The sequence below is a fragment of the Equus przewalskii genome, chromosome 3 (genome assembly GCF_037783145.1).
Source record: "Equus przewalskii isolate Varuska chromosome 3, EquPr2, whole genome shotgun sequence".
In the NCBI taxonomy this organism is placed as follows: domain Eukaryota; kingdom Metazoa; phylum Chordata; class Mammalia; order Perissodactyla; family Equidae; genus Equus; species Equus przewalskii.
This window is the reverse complement of record NC_091833.1, coordinates 75,776,676-75,795,551: the sequence shown is the minus strand read 5'-3', so window position 1 is coordinate 75,795,551 and position 18,876 is coordinate 75,776,676. Positions and strand designations below refer to the sequence as shown.

At 43.4% G+C, this 18,876-nt stretch overlaps 2 protein-coding genes across 2 annotated transcripts in view; one reads left to right on the top strand and one right to left on the bottom strand.

Annotated features, from left to right (window-relative positions):
* Window positions 1-1,726, top strand: part of POLR2B (RNA polymerase II subunit B) — a 44,517-nt gene extending 42,791 nt beyond the window's left edge. The window contains exons 25-26 of the mRNA XM_008528626.2: window positions 771-966; window positions 1,464-1,726. Of these exons, the coding sequence (XP_008526848.1) occupies window positions 771-966; window positions 1,464-1,553 (286 nt within the window). The 3' untranslated portion in view covers window positions 1,554-1,726. The remainder of the gene's footprint in view (window positions 1-770; window positions 967-1,463) is intronic.
* IGFBP7 (insulin like growth factor binding protein 7) overlaps window positions 1,644-18,876 on the bottom strand; it is a 67,806-nt gene continuing 50,573 nt past the window's right edge. The window contains exons 2-5 of the mRNA XM_070612877.1: window positions 10,979-11,088; window positions 3,664-3,780; window positions 2,937-3,063; window positions 1,644-1,909 (exon numbers count right to left, since the gene is read on the bottom strand). Of these exons, the coding sequence (XP_070468978.1) occupies window positions 1,890-1,909; window positions 2,937-3,063; window positions 3,664-3,780; window positions 10,979-11,088 (374 nt within the window). The 3' untranslated portion in view covers window positions 1,644-1,889. The remainder of the gene's footprint in view (window positions 1,910-2,936; window positions 3,064-3,663; window positions 3,781-10,978; window positions 11,089-18,876) is intronic.

Below are 18,876 nucleotides of genomic sequence, written 5' to 3'. Positions count from 1 at the left end.
ATTTGTGTTTTAGTAATATCAGTAGAAGCTCATTGATTTTATGTATTAAGAATGTTAAGGAAGCCATCAGCATCCACCTGCCTGGCCATCTGAACAGTGCATTTCATTTCACTTCCACGCTTGGGAAACCTGTGATCATTCACCTGTTCTTTCTGTTACTTTTGCCAACATGCATTTGTCATTTCAGGCTTTATTGCCTGGGAGACTCATTCACAGAGAAGCTGCTTTTTTTTTAGGTTGAGGTTTTTAATTATTCTCTTTTGACTATAGAGTTGAATTCTAGTAAATTAAATGATAGCATGATTACTCTGTACTTTATTGTATTTTATGAGGAAAATTATATCCAAACTTGAGAATCTACTGTGTTTACTCTTCTTGGGGACCTTCTAATGCACATCAAATAGTTGGTAGACTTCTCCCTCCCCACCCTGTAGAGAGAATGCTAGGGTATAAAATTTAGCATCTAGTTCTTTACTGTCATTCTTTACCTTTGCCATTAGTTGAAGTGGTGTTGATAATAGAAAATAAGCATAGTCATGTGCTGTATAATCACGTTTCAGTCGACAAACCGTATATACGATGGTGGTCCCATAAGATTAGTACTATATAGCCTAGGTGTGTAGTAGGCTACACCATCTAGGTTTGTGTAAGTGCACTCGATGATGTGTGTACAACGATGAAATCACCTAATGATGTGTTTCTCAGAACATATCCCTGTTGTTAAGTGATGCATGACTGTACAAAATAATATGTTGTTTTCCCCTTAACAGTGATGGTGGCCTGCGTTTTGGAGAAATGGAACGAGATTGTCAGATTGCCCATGGAGCAGCCCAGTTTTTAAGGGAAAGATTGTTTGAGGCATCAGATCCATATCAGGTTCACGTTTGCAATCTTTGTGGAATAATGGCGATTGCTAACACAAGGACCCATACGTACGAGTGCAGGGGTTGCCGAAATAAAACCCAGGTGTGTATAGACATTATTGGCAGTTGCTATTTGTTTAGGATATAACCATGTTGGTCTGATCATCAGCCAGATTTACTGTGGTGGAAAAGATTGACATTTGCACAACTTTGATAGCATGTCTCTGTAAGAGTCCTAGTTTTAAATGAGGAAAATATATAAATTTGATTTTTCTAAATATATAATATATAAATTTGATTCATCTTCTGGAAATAATAAGGCCATGTATAAGGAATTTTAAACAATGAGTTTAAAACCTTTTAATTGAGAAGGGTGAATAATATGCACCATGTCTAGCAGAAAGGGTGAAATACCAAAACCTGTTAGTTAGACTCCCCCACCCCCTAAGCTAAGGCAGCAGGATGAGTGTTACCAGTCTACCAGTCTGTTCATTTAGTCGTCATCTGTGGTCCCAAGTCTGTACCTTTTTCTGGGGTAGGGAAGTGAGGTCACTTCCATACAGCTTTGCTAATTACGTTTTTCCTTTTTTTTCCCCCCAGATTTCTTTGGTGCGAATGCCTTATGCGTGCAAACTCTTGTTTCAAGAACTTATGTCTATGAGTATTGCACCTCGAATGATGAGCGTTTAACTCTTAGAAGAGTCTCAAGATACTTGTGAATATCGTTTGTGTCTTGTTTCTATGATACGGCTTTTAAAAATATAACAAATATGTACTGCATTGTGAGAAAAAGCATTTTATTTGTTTCGTTTAATGATACACATGCTTTTCTTCTGTAAATAGACAATAAATTTTTGTAGATAGTTGTGATGTATTATCTTTATTGTGTATTTCACTATGTGAAACCAGTGACTCTAAGTAAAGTGTTAATGGATTGGATGAAAAGAAGCTGGTTATTAGGCAAGAACAGGGGTTGTAGTTATTCATGACTACTTTTAGCTATGCAGACGAATATATTCTCCAGGTTTATAGCTCGGCACCTTCACCTGTTTAAAAAAAGAAAAAGATAGATAAAAATTAGTTACATATATAGATGTGGTGGATTTCTAATTTTCAGGGTAGTTCAATATTTCCAAATAAGACGCTCACTGTGGGGATGGAACTGTACAGACGACATGGTGGAATGCTCTCGGGAATCTGAGCTGTATGATTTTACACGTGGGAGGCGATTTTGTTGTACTGGTCCATGTGTGAGAGATGGACCTTATAAAGAGCACGTTTCACGGAGAGACTGAGGAGCCTTCCTTCAGAATTTGAAGTGGAGGAACAATTAGTGGCAGAGCTGAGACTCAGCTACATGCCTTGTCTCTGAGCTACTGCTCTGTTTGTTTCATCACCTGGCTTTACACATCCTGCCGAAGAGAATCTGACCAAACACATCTTTACTTGATATTTCTTCCTTTCAATCCACAGCTGAGAGATCTGCACAGTGCAGTGGTGTGACAAATGCTGACAATAAATTTTGCTCTTATTTTTGGCTTAAGGAAAAGCCAATTCAGACATCAGTCTAATAGAACTATATAAATGTAAAGTAGCATCGCTCTGACGCCGTCAAGATCGGTGCTTAGAGGAAGCTTTTGACAGTGAAGTGGATGGAGGCGGAACAGAGCTGGGTACTTGCCAATAGACTCACATCGTGGCTTTTTCTTATAAAAGCTCAAAGTGAAGGACCAGAATCGCCTACAATCATTTCCTTTTAAATGGGGATTTAATACAATAGACACAAGACCAAAGAAAAATGCTACGTAGATAGAAAGTTAGGGGAAATATAAGCCATTTCAGTCAGGTTTGAGTTTGACTCTTCCAGGTAAGATAAGGGGAAAGCCTCCAAGTCACAATAATAGCATTCCATCCACCACGTGCTCTACATCTTGATGGCATACTTAATGCCCTTGTGGATTCCTAACAGAGAATTTCATTAAGAGCTACATCTTATACCTTCGTACTTGGTTCTGTTCTTTATTAAACAAAAGCACTAGTCGTTTTTAAATGGTTGTGAGATTTGTTGCCTACCTTTTTTCACTGGTATTTCATGTAAGGCATCAACCACTGTAATTTTTGCTGATGCTGAAGCCTGCCCTTGGGAATTGGAGGCATGGCACTCATACTCTCCAGCATCTTCCTTACTGAGAGGAGATACCTGTGAAAGAAAAAGGATGTTTAGTTCCTCTATGGCAGGCTTCTCTTTTTCCAGTGGCTTCAATTAGGTCATTATTTCCTAAGTTTCCTAAGATGACCAGGGGATTGATAGCAGAGATACTGCTAGGAATAGTGAATGTCCGGTACTAGGAGATTCACAGAGCTACCGTATTTAGTCTGCCAGGAGGATTGATACTCTCAGGAAATGTCACTGACAACTTTTAATCACATTGGACAGGTGCACATACTGGTTTGAGGGAGACCTTGATAAGGTATATGATCTAAGTACTCCATAAGTATCCAAGGTCAAGTAAAATAAAATACTAATAATTAATTGAAATAATGCTTGGGTCATTTAGTTCCTTGTGAGGATTTTGCTTTGAACTCTTAGGAAAAAAACTCATTTATTCACTGGTGGTTTCCGCAATACTCAATAGTCTCTTTAGTTCCCTCTGAGAGAGGAGCAGCGGCCCTGTGGTAGGGCTGTTCCAGAGAGGTGCAGAGGGCACGGTCCTTCAGCCTGGAAGTCCCTCAGGCACCTCTGCCAGGTCTGCTATGTCTAATCCTAAGAACGAAATCCTTGCCAGCTCTTGGTACTCACCAGCACCCAGCCAGTTACTTCATGCTTTTCAGGGCCACCCCGGGTTTGAATGGCCAGGTTGTCCCGGTCACCAGGCAAGAGTTCTGTCCTTTGAACTCCATAGTGACCCCTTTTTACCTGCAAAAATAAAAGGAAATAGTCTTGAGTTTTCTGCACTGAATCATCAACTTGGAAGTAGCCACGTTCCAAGAATTGCACAGGGCGTACATCAGACTTTCTGTTTGGATTACACCTGGCAATTTCCATATTACCCTTTCCTGAATACTTAACATAAAATATAGATTTTCTTTTATTTTTTCCTATCAGTTTTTCTCTAAGCTTATATATTTTAAACTGACATTTTTCTGGATGCTCGAGAAATACACATTGTCATACTCTCCTGCCACTGGCTACCATCATTCACACATGCCTTTGTAAATTCTGCTTCTCAGTGCCAGGCCTTTTCCTGCCTGCCATGCCATGTTGGACTCTGACAAACTGTGTCACTCAGTGCTAGGTTTGATGCTTGGGACCTTGCATAGGAGTCCAAGTCTGGGGGCTCTTGCTGCAACAACTTCATCAATGGTGAAAATAATAGGTTGAGTCCAAAGCCAAAACCATTACTTTTTTTCTGAGGGCTGAGGGTTCATTAAATCATTATGACAGACCTGAGAGCAAAAACTGTCAGATACGTTTAATGATGGGTTAAAAAAAAAAATACACAAAGCAATGTTTGTTTATTCTTTCCCAGGCTTCCTTTAAGAGCTAAGCTGATGTTTATTGATATTACCTTTGTAATTAGAAAAAAAGGATTTACAGTCTCAAATAGTTTCCTTTTCATTTTCCTTTATAATTAAGAAATCTTGAGTTAAGAAAACCCAGATCATAGTATATAAATTTCTTTTGACACTCTACATCAATGTTGCTTCTCCCACACGTGGCCTCACTCCCACTGTATGCTGTTACCAAGCTCTCATCTCAGTGTCAAACTCACCCTTTATTTTCTCAGAGACACCAGGGCTGGGACTCTGCGAACCACGTGGGATTCTAGGCCAACTCCTACTCTATAAAAAATATCTAACATTACTGGTTTGGAATGCTTGGTATTTGTTTATTTGTTTGCTTTTTTTTCTGGGATTTCCCCACATTGCCACTATTAGTGAGAGAAAACCAGGTATCTTAGTGTTATCTTCATATGAATGCTATAAAGACAAAATGGATAAATCAATAGGCATCTTTTCCCTTGTTTCCCAAGTTGCTGGCCGAAATGGTTTATGCTGGTGCAGATTTTGAAACACTTATTTAAAAATACTTTTTAACAATGGTCTAAGTAGTAATTCGATTCAACAGCTAAAGCAATATGTCTCTGGTCTTTGTTTACTGACTTTCAGAATCCTTTAAGTGTTCTGTGTGTGACCAAAGCAGAAAAGCACTACAGCATAGAAACACTGAATCTTCATTATTTGTTTTTTTTGAGGAAGATTAGCCCAGAGCTAACATCCACCACCAATCCTCCTCTTTGCTGAGGAAGGTTGGCCCTGAGCTAACATCTGTGCCCATCTCCCTCTATTTTATATGTGGGACCCCTACCACAGCATCGCTTGAGAAGCAGTGCATAGGTCTGCACCTGGGATTTGAACCAGCGAACCCTGGGCCACCGAAGCCGAGCACACAAACTTAACCGCTATGCCACGGGGCCGGCCCCTCTGGTTGTATTTTAGCTGCAACAAAGTCTTTCTGAATCCTGCTATTGCAGATAGTCAACCAAAAAAAGAAAAGTGCCAATGATTACAGAAGTGGGATGGGTGAGTCTGATTCCTACAGGTTAATACTGCATTTCACGGGTTCACTGAAGCTCAGGGAACCTTTCAAGGACATTTATGCAGCACAGAACATATTTGTTGTGCCTTTTTGGTGAAGTTTCAGAAGAGTTTTATGATGAAATAAAATACGTGTTTGTTCAACCCTGCAGATCCCCAGCCACTCAAAGAAATAAAAGACAAAATGATTGTCAAGGAAAAAATTTGTAATACGTGAGAAAGGGTCAATATCTCTAATATACAAAGAGCCACAGACTGATAATGAAAAGAAACAACCCAATAGAAAAATTGGTAAAGGATATTGCATAGCAATCCATATAAGAGAAAATGCAAATATGAAAATATTTTCAACATAGTCAAGGAAATGAAAGCAATAATGAGATGATACTTTTGCCCATCATATTAACAAAACCTAAATAGAGGGGTAATATTCAGTGCTGGTGAGGATGCAGGGAAACGGTGGCCACTGCTGGGAAGAGTATGAACGGCTTGAATCCATTCAGAAAGTAATCTGACAATGTCTACCCAAACTAAAATTAAATCTTTTGACCTAGTCATGTAACTTTTGGGGGAATCTATCCCATAGGGAAAAAACGCACTTGTATATAAGATATGTGTACTCTGAAGTTTCAGGTAGCATTGTTTAAGGGGATGAAAAATTGGAAGCAATATGGGAGTGGTTTAATAATTATGGTACATCCATACTTGGAATATTATGTAGTTATTGAGAAGCAGCCCTGGAGGAATGCCCATCAAGTATTTACTGAGGAAAGCAAGTTTCCGAGTAATATGCACACTATACTCCCACCGCTCCCTGCATACTGGGGATATGGGTTTGTATATGTTTGGGCAGGAACAAGGCTATAGAAAGACACAAACCAGGGCAGTTCACAATGGCTACTTCAGGGAGCAGACGGAGGTGGGGGGAGATTATGAGCTCACTCTTTATATGTCTTTGGATAGTATCTCCTTACCATTATTACTTAACTATTTTTTTCTTTTTCTTTCTTTTTTTTTTTTGAGGAAGATTGGCCCTGAGCTAACATCTGCTGCCAATCCTCCTCTATTTTGCATGTGGGACACCTGCCACAGCATGGCTTGACAAGCGGTGCATAGGTCTGCATCCAGGATCTGAACCTGCGAAGCCTGGGCCGCCGAAGTAGAACGTGCAAACTTAACTCCTGCACCACTGGGCTGGCCCCTACTTAATTATTTTTAATTTAAAAAAGAGAATAGTCTTAGAGGTCATGAAAGCCCAAATCTGAAGAATGTTCAGGCAGGAAAGGAAGTGAATAGAGAGCCTCTCAGTCTCAAAACATCGAAATATGGCTATTTCTGTCCATGTCCCCATTTCAAAATATCACCCTTCGACTCTTTATAGGCTAGCGGTTTGCTGCAAAAGCATGGGACCTGTTAACATCGGCTCGATAACCACTAGTAAGGAAAGTTCAAACCCCTCACCAGGTTGTGTCACCATCAGAAGTGTCACTGCAGCCTGAAGGGTCTCGGAGACAAGGCTTGTCCTATTAGTTCTGCTATTGCTAAAAGTCCTTGAGTAAGAAGGACATGCTACCTTCTTTGAACCTCAGTTTAACAAGTGAGATTCTAATACTCGTTTATATCCAAAAGCTTAAATTGGACTTGAACACGTGTTATCTTCAATATGTCTGCATTCTTAACAGTTTGGTGACAAGCAGAGGAGAGAAAAACCAAATGGCCTGTTTAATTATTTAGGTCAGTGTAATGGAAAAAACTCAGTTTTTTCCTTTCTATGTGAGGAAGAACTGGTTCTTTCCTACAGAGTGTCTCCTTCATCTTCAGAGAACACTTCATTTCTGACGCTTCTGGCCACCATATGTTGGGGCGAGGGGATGTTTCCCCACAATAAGCAATCTCTGACACCAGCTCTGACACCTACAATTTAGCTCAATTCTGACACTACCTACCCAGAGATAGCGTCAGAGCTCATAGGCAGGGCTCAGTCCCATAAGACTGCTCTCCCCACCCCCACTTCAGACGCCATGCACAAGCCCATGGTTTTTTTTTTTTTTTTTTTAAGATTGGCACCTGAGCTAACATCTGTGGCCAATCTTTTGTTTTCTTCTTCTTCTCCCCAAAGCCCCCCAGTACAAAGTTGTAGATTCTAGCTGTGAGTGTGTCTGGTAGTCTTATGGGGGATGCCACTTCAGCATGGCCTGATGAGCGGTGCCATGTCTGCGCCCAGGATCCGAACCAGTGAAACCCCAGGCTGCCGCAGTGGAGCGCACAAACTTAACTACTTGGCCACGGGGCCAGCCCCATAAGCCCAGGTTATCAACTATGTTTCTGACCAACTGGCTACAGACTAGAGGTTCTAATGACTCCCTCTTCAGGTTTGATTAATTTGCTAGAGCAGCTCACAGAACTCAAAAAACACTTACTTATGATTATCAGTTTACTAAAGGATGTGATAAAGGATACAGATGAACAGCCAGATGAAGAGATATACAGGGTGAGGTCTGGGGGGTCCAGAGCACAAGAGCTTCTGTCCCCTCAGAGTTGGGGTGCATCACCCTCCTGGTATGGGTGTGTTCACCCAATCTGGAAGCTGTCTGAACCCTGTACTTTTGGGATTTTTGATGTAGGCTGGCCTATTTTTTTTTTTGGTGAGGAAGATTGGCCCTGAGCTAACACCTGTTGCCAATCTTCCTCTTTTTGCTTGAGGAATATTGTCCCTGAGCTAACATCTGTGCCAATCTTCCTCTACTTTATTTGTGGGTTGCTGCCACAACATGGCTTGATGAGTGGTGTAGGTCCGTGCCAGGGATCTGAACCAGTGAACCCCGGGCAGCCAAAGTGGAGTGCATGAACTTAACCACTACACGACCAGCCAGTCCCTCAGCCCCTCTTTTCTATTTTTAATGAAAATGCTGGTTGTGACCCCTCCATTAAACTCAGGACTCGCTGATGGGTCATGGTCTGCCATTTGAGAAACATTGCTTTAGGACATGCATTTGGCAGATGACATTATAAGGTAGAGGAAAATCAGCAGAAGCCGGCAGTCAGGTTTTTGCCTTTTCTGGCAAGTCTGTAGAAAATCGTTTCTTTCTGTTTCTCTCTCCCTCTCCCTGACTCCTTCCCTTCCCTTCCCATGCCTCCTCCCCACCCCTCGTGGACGAACCCTCTGGGAAGCCTCTGGGATCTGCCCTACACAATCTCAAAAGCTTAAAGGAAAAGATTCGCAGGCAGGTTTTTTCCCCTAGTAAGTGTGCACTTTAGTGGGGGTGGGGCAGAGCAAGCACTGAAGAAATGATTCTCCGCTGAGATGGTCAGTAAAGTCACATGTCCCCGGACACTCGGGTCAGCTGGCTTCTCACTGAGTGATCCCTGGAGAACTGCAACAGAGCTTTTTGTGGATACTCTTTGGAGGAGTTGTCCCTCCACCTCTCCACCCCCTGGACAAGCCAGCAGCCTCCAAACAAGCAATGAGGAGCTTCAGCAGCTTTGCCGTGAAGGCCAGAGGGACACAGCCGCCAGCTGCGTTTTTCCTCTTCACTGCTACCCGCCCCCACTTTAAAAAAATACTTTATTGGGGAGAAATTTCACTGCTTCCTTTCACAGAAGTTTCAGCTGGAAAAGATAGTTGTAGCAGTGTTGTTGTCTCTGCCCATCCCCACCCGCAGCCCCGACTTCACTCCCAGCAGATGGCCCCACCGGGGTGCTGCAACCCTTTGGCCACAGGGGGGAGCCAGAGGTTGGCAGGCAACAGGCAGCTGAGAGCGGGGAGGCCCTTTCTTTCCTCTGGGGTCTTTAAGTTGTGATATTAATGTGAGCGTGGAGCTGCCAGAGCCACTATCACCCACAGTGTGGAGGAAGCTTTCTGAGGTGGAAGAAAAAAATGAGAAAAAAACACACTGAGGGCAAAGAGTCAAGAGTCCTGAGCACACTGTGTACTTGGATCCACTGCCCTTGAGGCTGGAATCACCCCCTCTTCTCTCTCTCTTTTTTGCCTAAGATAGTCTGAAGTGAGTTTCTAAACTTGCAACAGAAAGAGTTCTGACTACAGGAGTCAAAATCACTCCCGGAGTTCCAGAAGTTGCTCCTCTGGTCAGACACCAAGCGAACAGCTTGCGAGAGAAGGAAACCAGCTGGAAAGGGGCGTCTGGAGGCACCTATTCCTTCAACCAGACTTCCCTTTTGTTAGCACGAGTTTGATGATGTTTACTCCACAGGATTGTTGTGAGGCTTAAACAAGGCAAAATGTATAAAAAGGGCAATAATGTAAAATAATGTGGGGTATAATTGTGAAGTATTATTTGATCTGGCAAATGAGTGTTTTCTCTTCTACAGACATGCTGAGAATATGTTGTCCTTCCAATGCGAAGAGAGTTTATAAGACAATGCCGCTCAAACAGGAAAACTCCCGTGACTGGCACCTAAGCTAACGTCTGTTGCCAATCTTCTTTTTTTTCTCTTCTTCTCCCCAGAGGCCCCCAGTACACAGTTGTAGATTCTAGTGGTAGGTCCTTCTGGTTGTGCACTTTACGTAATCTTTACAAGTAGGGTATGCTACTTTCATCACACAGGGGAGGAAACTGAGGCTCAGAGCATTGGTTCTCCATCCGGGGTGATTTTCCCCCAGGGGATATTTATCAATGCCTGGAGACATTTTTGACTTTCATAACTGGGAGGTGGGTACCAGTGGCATCTAGTGTGCAGAGGCCAGCGATGCTGTTAAACATCTTCTAACACACAGGGCAGCCCCCCAGCAAAGAATTATCTGGCTCAAAATGTCACTAGTGCTGAGGCTAAGAAACCTGGGCTTAGAGAGAACTCAGTCAACCTGGCTAACAAACTCACGTTCTTTTTTTTTTTTTCCTGCTTTTTCTCCCCAAATCCCCTCAGTACATAGTTGTATATTTTAGTTGTGGGTCCTTCTAGTTGTGGCACGTGGGACGCCACCTCAACATGGCCTAATGAGCAGTGCCATGTCCGCGCCCAGGATCCAAACTAGCGAAACCCTGGGCTGCTGAAGTGGAGTGTACGAGCTTAACCACTCGGCCAAGAGGCCGGCCCTGGAACTCACATTCTTAAATGCTATGCTACAGTCTCTAATGGGGACACAGACACGTGCACATACGTGCACATATGTGCACACACGCTCACTCATATATGCATGCACCCACACGCTCCCATATGCACACACATATGTGTGCACACACGTACACACATGCACTGCCCCCCACACCCCCGACACACACACTCAGAGGGTGGGTTTGAGTGTTCAGCATTATAGTCCTTCCAGATCCTGAGGCTCCCTGCTCAGCCACTGCTAACAAAAAGCAGGGCAGGGACTATCCGAGGTCAGTAAAATCGGTCCACAGATGCTGAGGAGTTGTCTGGAAGACTGCCGCAGGCTTCGCCTTTGAGGAGCAGCAGGCCACAGAGCAGGCTGAGGATGTTTGGTTATTACCATCCTTGTGCAGTGAGAGGAGCCTGTCAGTCCAGGATGTCTTCCCGAAATCTGTGCCACTGACCTTGTTCCAGATGAGGACAGGGGTTGGGATTCCGATGACCTCACAGCTCAAGTACACCTGGGCGCCAGTGACATTCCAGATGTCCTTGGGGGGTGTCACGATGGAAGGACCTACAAGAGAGGGCACAAAGCCAAATGCAACTTTTTAAACAGACTTGAACATTCATCAGCATGCTAGGGAGTAAATACTTGATCGTGTCTGAAGCAAATTTCAAAAACCAGACTGGCTTCCCCCTGCCACCAGCATAGTGGTGAGCTATGCTTTGGGAATACACACAGCTAGATAAACAAATAAAAGCAACTAGGAAAACAAATTATTGTTTACAAAATTTTCTTCTCTCTCAAATCATGCTTTTAATTAAATGAGTTTTAATTTACCAGCTGTTTTGCATTATCTAGGACTTTCCAATTAATACAGTGAAATTTTAGTTCCAAAATGCTTAACATTTTTTTTTGTTGTTTGCCTGTACTTGTACGGGGGGGCGGGGAGCAAGCAACCACTCCTTGTGTAATGAAAAAAAAGTCTAAGAAGATATTTGAAAACGTGTGGAGCCCCCAGAAAAGACAGCCGTCCCTGCCTCCAGCATCTTAGTATCTAAGATTGACAAGTTGATGCTGAAAAGGCAGGGATGGTCACTTTCATCGAATAGAGAAATGTGGAGTGCTCTGTGCCCGGCGAGACTGGAAGGAGACACCTTGAACAGAAGTGGCGTGGGTGTCAAGGAAGACGGTGGAAGGGTCCTTCTCCCAGCACAGGCTGCGGGAGGCAGTGGGTGCAAGAGAAGCAGGGACAGGTCTAGCAGTGACTAGGGCTCCCAGGAGAGGGCTCTGTCCCAGGGTTCTCAGTGTCCAGGTCCCCGCCACGGGGCACTGGCAAGTGGGGGCCCCTGTCAAGGCACTGCTGAACAGCATCACTAGGTATGGCACCACCCAGGGAGAGCCTAGAGTGCCACCTTGCTGTCCCCCCAATTCTGGATCACATCCCTAGGCCTTCTCTATCATCTCTGTCCATTACAAATGTCCTTACTTAGAACCAACATCAATGGTGTGCCTTTTTGTTACCAAAGAGGTCCCAGGTTTGGCAAACTCTGGCTCATGGGCCAAATCTGGCCTGCCACTTGTTTTTGCATGGCTTGTGAGAGGTCTCGGCATTTTTTTTTTTTTTTTTTGAGGAAGATTAGCCCTGAGCTAACATCTACTGCCAATCCTCCTCTTTTTGCTGTGGAAGACCGGCCCTGAGCTAACATCCGTGCCCATCTTCCTCTACTTTACATGTGGGACGCCTACCACAGCATGGCTTGCCAAGCGGTGCCACGTCTGCACCCGGGATCGGAACTGGAGAACCCCGGGTCGCCGAAGCGGAACGTGAGCACTTAACCGCTGTGCCACCGGGCCAGTCCCAAAATAAGGATATTTCATGATGTGATAATTATAAGAGGTTCACATTTCAGTGTCCATAAAATAAAGTTTTATCAGAACACAGCCACACCGAGTCATGCAGTTGTGGCTGAGACTGCATGGCCTAAAACACTTACAGTTTGGCCCTTTACAGCAGCGCTGATCCCTGCTCTAACCACCTGAGGGCTGACCAACACCCACATAAGATATTCAACTCTTTACACATTACCCAGACTCATGCAAGTAAACCCACTAGATGATCGCTGGTCCAGCTCTGAAACTCAACACTTTAGAAGCCAACAGAGATGGAAAGAGCTGGGTTGCTTACTGCTCCTTTCTGTTGAGGGGACAGCCCCCCAACATCGGCAGTAGAAGAGTCACACACACCTACTTTTAGTGGGTGGTAATTAGAATTTCACCTCTGCTAATTCTGAATGCTGGGTTTCAGGCATTCAGGGCTTTCAGAGAGAGAGACCAGGGACAGTGCCCAGACGAGGGGAGTAGAGCTAAGAGCCTGCCCAGCCCCGCTTTGTGACAGTACACTATTCCAGAACCAAACCCAGCCTGTAGTCAATGCTCAACACCATTTCTAGAATGAACGAATGAATTATTCCCTCTCAATTTCAGCTCTTCACTCCCTTGGGTTTTCCAGCCCTAATAAAATGTCTAACTGCAGGGTCATCTTGCATCACAGTCCTGGGAAAGGGACAACCTTCCCTTTAGGCCAGGAAAATTTTCTGGCATAATCAGCATTCAAAGGACATGAAGTCTCCCCTTTTGCAACAGGCTATTTCCAGCACACTATTAATTTCTTGAAACAGAAAGGAAATGACCCCAGCATGTAAGATTTTTCCCACTCATCTAAAGTATTTAGAAGCTGATTTTTTAAAAATCCCTTGGGGCATTTTAATTTTTGTTCCTTGTAAGAATGTGCCAAACAATCAAAGTTTTGAAAGCTCTAAATATATTTTGTGCTTCCTTCCCTCTAAACCATAGGTCTGAAGAGGAAGCGTCAATCTTGGCCAGGGGTCTCGGCTTTGCTGCTGCAAACGTGGATGCGGTAAGCATGGCCGTGCTGTGTTTATGTGTGTTTCTGGCTCTGTCTCCGACGCTTCCTAGTCTGACCACAACGATACGGGACCCGGCACAGGGCTGGGCTGGGTCACCCCAGCTATTCCAGGCTTTCCCCAGGGCCCTGGGACCCCAAGGGCTTGGCCACTACAGAACCGGATCTGGCTGGACTTTGAACTCCTTTCGCTCACCTCTCTGAGGGCCTCCCTGTGGCTCTGTCCTCCTTCCCACACACGGACTTGGCAGGATGACCTCAAAGCTCAGGGGATCTCACGGGATTGTTCTGAGAAGAATACACCAGTGTTCAGAGAATTGGAGGGGCTCGGGAACCAAGCTGCCTCTCACGCATCAAAACCACACAAGGAATGCAAGACTGTTTTATTGGGAGGGCTGGGTGTCTCAGGTTTGCAAAACATCACTTATTTTAACTTGCTTCCGTCTGCCTGTATGTAGCAGAGGCATCCGTCTTTGGCAGGGGACAGGTTCGGGAGGGCACATGGAAGAATTCCAGCCTGAGTTTCTGTCACAGATCTTGAAGACATGCTATGGATTCTTCCTATGGCATAATTTTAACACCAAGATATTTGTATCTGATTTATCAAATTTTTCTTTTATGATTAGTGCTTTTTGTGTCCTGTTAAAGATCTGGTTTCTTCTACAAACATTATGGTTTTACCATTCACATTTAGGTTTGTGGTCCATCTTGAATTAATTTTTGTGTATGCTATGAAGTAGAGGTCAAAGCTCACCCCCCCTCCCACCCCTAAAGGCCATCCAATTGCTTTGGCATCATTTGTTGAAAAGACCATCATTCTCCCACTGAATCATAATGGTGCCTTTGTAGTAAATCCACTGACCATGTATGTATGAGTCTATTTCGGGATTCTCTATCCTGTTCCATTGGTCTATGTGTCTAGCCTTGCACCAACAGCCATGGTACAATTTAGAATTAAGTGTGTTAAAGCTGAAGCACTGCATAGAGGGCAGATCCATTGTATCCATCTCTCTCCAATCTATTCCTTACTCCAAGAGGCTGAACATTTCAGGAGGAGCAAGAATTCCTTAAAAGCATCTGAACTCAAGAATACTTCAAATGAGAGCCATTACCAGCGGTTTCAAGATTAGGCAAATCCTGTGGTGGGTTCCTCTTTCTCTCTTCCAACCCTTGGAATACACATAAAACCTTAGGTGAATAGGCTGAGTCAAGATTTGAACTATTCTAAGAACACGATGATTTTGTTAATGCTGCTACTGGGCTATTGCTAGAATTCTACACAATTTCCATACCACAAAAACCTGTACTACTCCCTGGCTCCTGCTGACTTGATGGGGAGGAGGGGCCAGAAGGACCTGTTTGCTGCATGACATTTACAAAACTCCTTGGCTATTTCAAATGTCCTTGAACAAATGTTGGATTCAGTAACACAATGAAAAGTTTAATAAACAATATCTAAACTGGAAAGTGCTAACCTATAGAATGGCCTTTTGGTTTTGATATGTAGTCTCTCACGAAGTAAAGTCAGATTAGTGAATTATTAGACTAATATTCAAGTGATCAATTGATCTCCTAGAGTAGGTGGGGGTGGGCTGGCTTTAACCCAACTTCCTGGGTTGGAAGAATCCATGGTTTCAGATTTCTCCTGCTAACTTTGTTCAGTGCTGATACCCGCTGGGTCACCTGCCTACTATACTCCACACTCACTGGTCTGGAAATTCCCTCAGAATATGTAGAGGGAATGGAGAAACTCTTAATAAAGGGAGAACACAGCAGCACTATAGAAAGATGAGTGATGACGCATGGTGAGAAAGAATAAGAAAGGGGCTTAATGGTGACCCACAGAGACACCAAGTGGACAAGTCTTGTATGGAAGCGAAGAGATGGTAAAAATATTTTGGACTAATACAATGGTAGACCCAATAATGGTGCATTCCCCTCCCCCACTCTGAAGAACCATCATCCCACATATTCCATTGATAAGCATTTTCACTGCCCACAATCATCTTGAATAGCAGTCTATCATGCAATTCGATTCCTGAAGGTTCTGTTCTACTTCAGGAGAGTGCTCAGCAAAATGACTCTTTACCAAATAACTTCTAACTCTTTCCACTCTGCCTTTTCTCCAAGAAGGCCAAAGCAAATCCAGAATTTAAAAAGAATTTAAAAGAACTTTTAGTTTCCTCTGAGCTCGATTTCAGGCAGAAAGTTCAAATTCAGTTTTCGAGGCCAGGCCAGGGGTTACAACATTGCCATCTAGATCATGCTGTGTTTGGATTCCATTCAAAACAAGCCTTGGAATAGTAAAATGTATAGGACACACACCAGGATGGGTTCAATTATTTATTTACCCTTGCCTTTGTTCCAGTAAGGACTTCAGGCTGCTCAAACATCTGTCTCGCAAACATCCTGGACATAGAATAACTGGCTGCCCACTGCCTTTCTCCTCCTCTTCCACACCCTGGGCAACTCTAGGCAGAAACCAAGCCAGCTACAGCGCTGCCCAGCGGCTGGTGTGAGAAGGTCCATCTCAGGGCTTTCCTCACTGCAGACTCATCCCTATCTTTCTGTCTCAGATGACCGTCCCAAACCAGGCTCCTCCATTTTCCTTTCTTACCTTTCTCAACTCAGTTCTCATTCAATCTCTCTTGACCTTTCTCGGTCCTCTAAATTCATTTTCTTGCTCCTTATTTTTTCATAACTCTTGCCTAGTAGCTTTAGATGGTCTCTTCTTTTTAATTACTGCTTGAAGGGAAAGAGGAAGAAGAAGGAAGGGAGGAGGTAAAGGAGAAGAAAGAAAAAAATGACATGAAGGAAGACAGCCAGATCCTAAATGAAGGTATAACAAGGAAGAAGAGAGTTCTAAGTCTAGAAGAAAACTGAAATTCAATTTAATAAATCAGTGTCACCTTAAAAGCACCTAGAAGGAGTTAGAAGTCCACCTAAGTCTATATCTTCCTCCTCAGCCCCCTCTTTTTTCAAGTTCTAGACAAATGACCCACAGACTACCAGATTAGGAATATCTGATGATAACCTAGAAATAGCTATGTTCTGAGAAACCACTAAAGATACAGAAAAGGAAGAATGGTCAATGGATGGATTTAAATTTGGACTATTTCAATTTGATTCTGAAGAAGCTAAGAAGGATAATTCTCATAAAACACACAAACGTCATGAGAAGACCCTGAAATGGAATTAATTTGAATCTGACCAGCAACTCATTCAGGCTGATTTTACATAAAGTTGTAGTAGAGAGGACAGAGTTAAAATCTGCTAGCCTATAAAAAGCATGGGGATAACGTAAAAGAAGCATGTGAACAATTTCCTAGTCTCTTAGAGAGCACAAAGCACTCTGGAGACATGACCTGAGATGTCCTCACCATGTTGCCATTAAAAAAACAAAGAACAAAGACACTTGGGGACAGACACTTGGCTCTGGATCCTTGTCCACCGCTTACAGCCAAGAGACCTTGCACAAGCCACTTATCCATTGTTATAGAAGAAGAAACAGGGCAGGTCTGAGGATCTTCTCTTTGGGCTTGGAAGTGAACGTACCTATCCTGAATGTGTCCCAGAGCACAGTCATAGGGCATCTTTGACGTCTATGAAGTTTTGAGGTTCTACTGTCTGGCTCTAGAGCTCTCTACCCCTGCAAATCAGTCCAGTGTACCTCCCCACCTACCTAAAGGCAATGTACGCAACTCATAACAAAGTTCACTCTCCCAGCAATTAAAAAAAAAAAAGAGCTTATAAAGGCACCAGCCATTACCTAGTTAGCCAATTTTTTAATCTGAAAGAGCTGCATAGAAGATGTTAGGATAGGTCATGTTTTGGAGCTGAATATACTCCACTGAGCCTGGTCAAAAGTCAAATTCTCCCCAATAGTCAAATTTTGTCCAATTTTGTTCACATCACATTCAACCACATTTTTTTTTTTTTGCTTCATTGCCTTCTTCATTTTCCCCATCATCTCTGCCATTTTTACCCTGCGAATGTACTCTTGTTTTTTACTTCTACCCAAACTCATTCTCTACTCCTAGTAATCCATGCTAATTACCATTTTCCGAACCTCTGCTTATGCTGATGTACTTACCCACCTGGGATGTCCTCCTTCCTCTCATCTATCATCTGTGCCCTACCCTTTATTTGAAGTTCTAAGGCTGAAGTTTCATTACCCTTTTGACATTTTTTTACAGCTCCAGTTCCCACTTATTTCTTCTCTGAAATCCTGATGGGTTCAGCGTTGGTGCCACATAGCTTAGTGCGTCATTGTTCTCCAACACTATGCCCAGCAGGGCTAACTGAAGATGCCAGTGTCCTGATAGAGTCAGAACTGAGCCAGAAGGTCTGGAATCAGATGTTCTTCGTGCTCATTGGAAGGAGGGACAGCCCAGATCGTATGCAGTGGGTAAAGGGCAGCAGTAATATCAGAACATAACATGATCAGCCATACAGAACTGAGAAGATAGCCACTGTCTTGAAAACGCACCAGCATACACGTTGCCAAGGTACCTGAGGTATCTAACGAAAGTGGTGCCACAGCCACCTCTTATTTATGCTGGCAAATTGTTCATCTTGATTTTTCTTCAATCCTCCCCTTCACTTTCTTTTGCCATAAGCAATGTTTCTTGGCTCCTGCCCACTCACCAACAAATCTGTATATAATCAGGGGATGCAAATTAACTTGAACATATATTAGTCAAGCAAATCCCAATGAGAAGGGTAGGTCTGCCGGCGGGAAAGGATTATCAATCATCCTCATATCAAAAACAGGGTTTCTGCAATATGCTGGGTTCTATTATTCACACTATAGCTCTCACTGAGTACTTATTAACACGGCTAAGACAGCCGACGACAAAGGCTTCTCCAAGTTATGGCAGATTTGCAAACCACATTCATCTTGTCTCTTGATGCTGGGCCCTGAAATAGTTCTACAGAGTATGTGCATTCATACCAAAAAAGGAGGGTTTATGAAAAAAGTGAGATACCACGTACAGAGATAAAGAATTGAGACAACTTGGCATAAATCCCCAGACTGGATTCCGATAACACATTACATGGAAAAGGACCAAACAAAAGTACAAAATGGGAAAAGAATAGTAGGAAGGCACTATGGCCAAGAGGGGGAAGGGGATGAAACACGTGGAAACTTCCTGATATTAAATAAGGGGAAGCAGTCACCGTATGGCTAATTAAAGAGCAGAGCTATCTGCCAAAGCAGGTCGTTTTGGGAACTTCCAGAGGTGGAGTGATGTAGCAGCTGACCCTCTGTATGGGAATCTGGTACAGTCAAGGGTATCAGCTGAAGACGGTAAAGGCAGGAGAAAAAAGTACTAAATCTTAAACAGCAGAGGCCAGACTTAATTTCAGGGTTTTAGTTTAAGGCAAAGTCATCTGGTCATGGAAGCTACTGTTAGCCATTTACACTTTAGTAT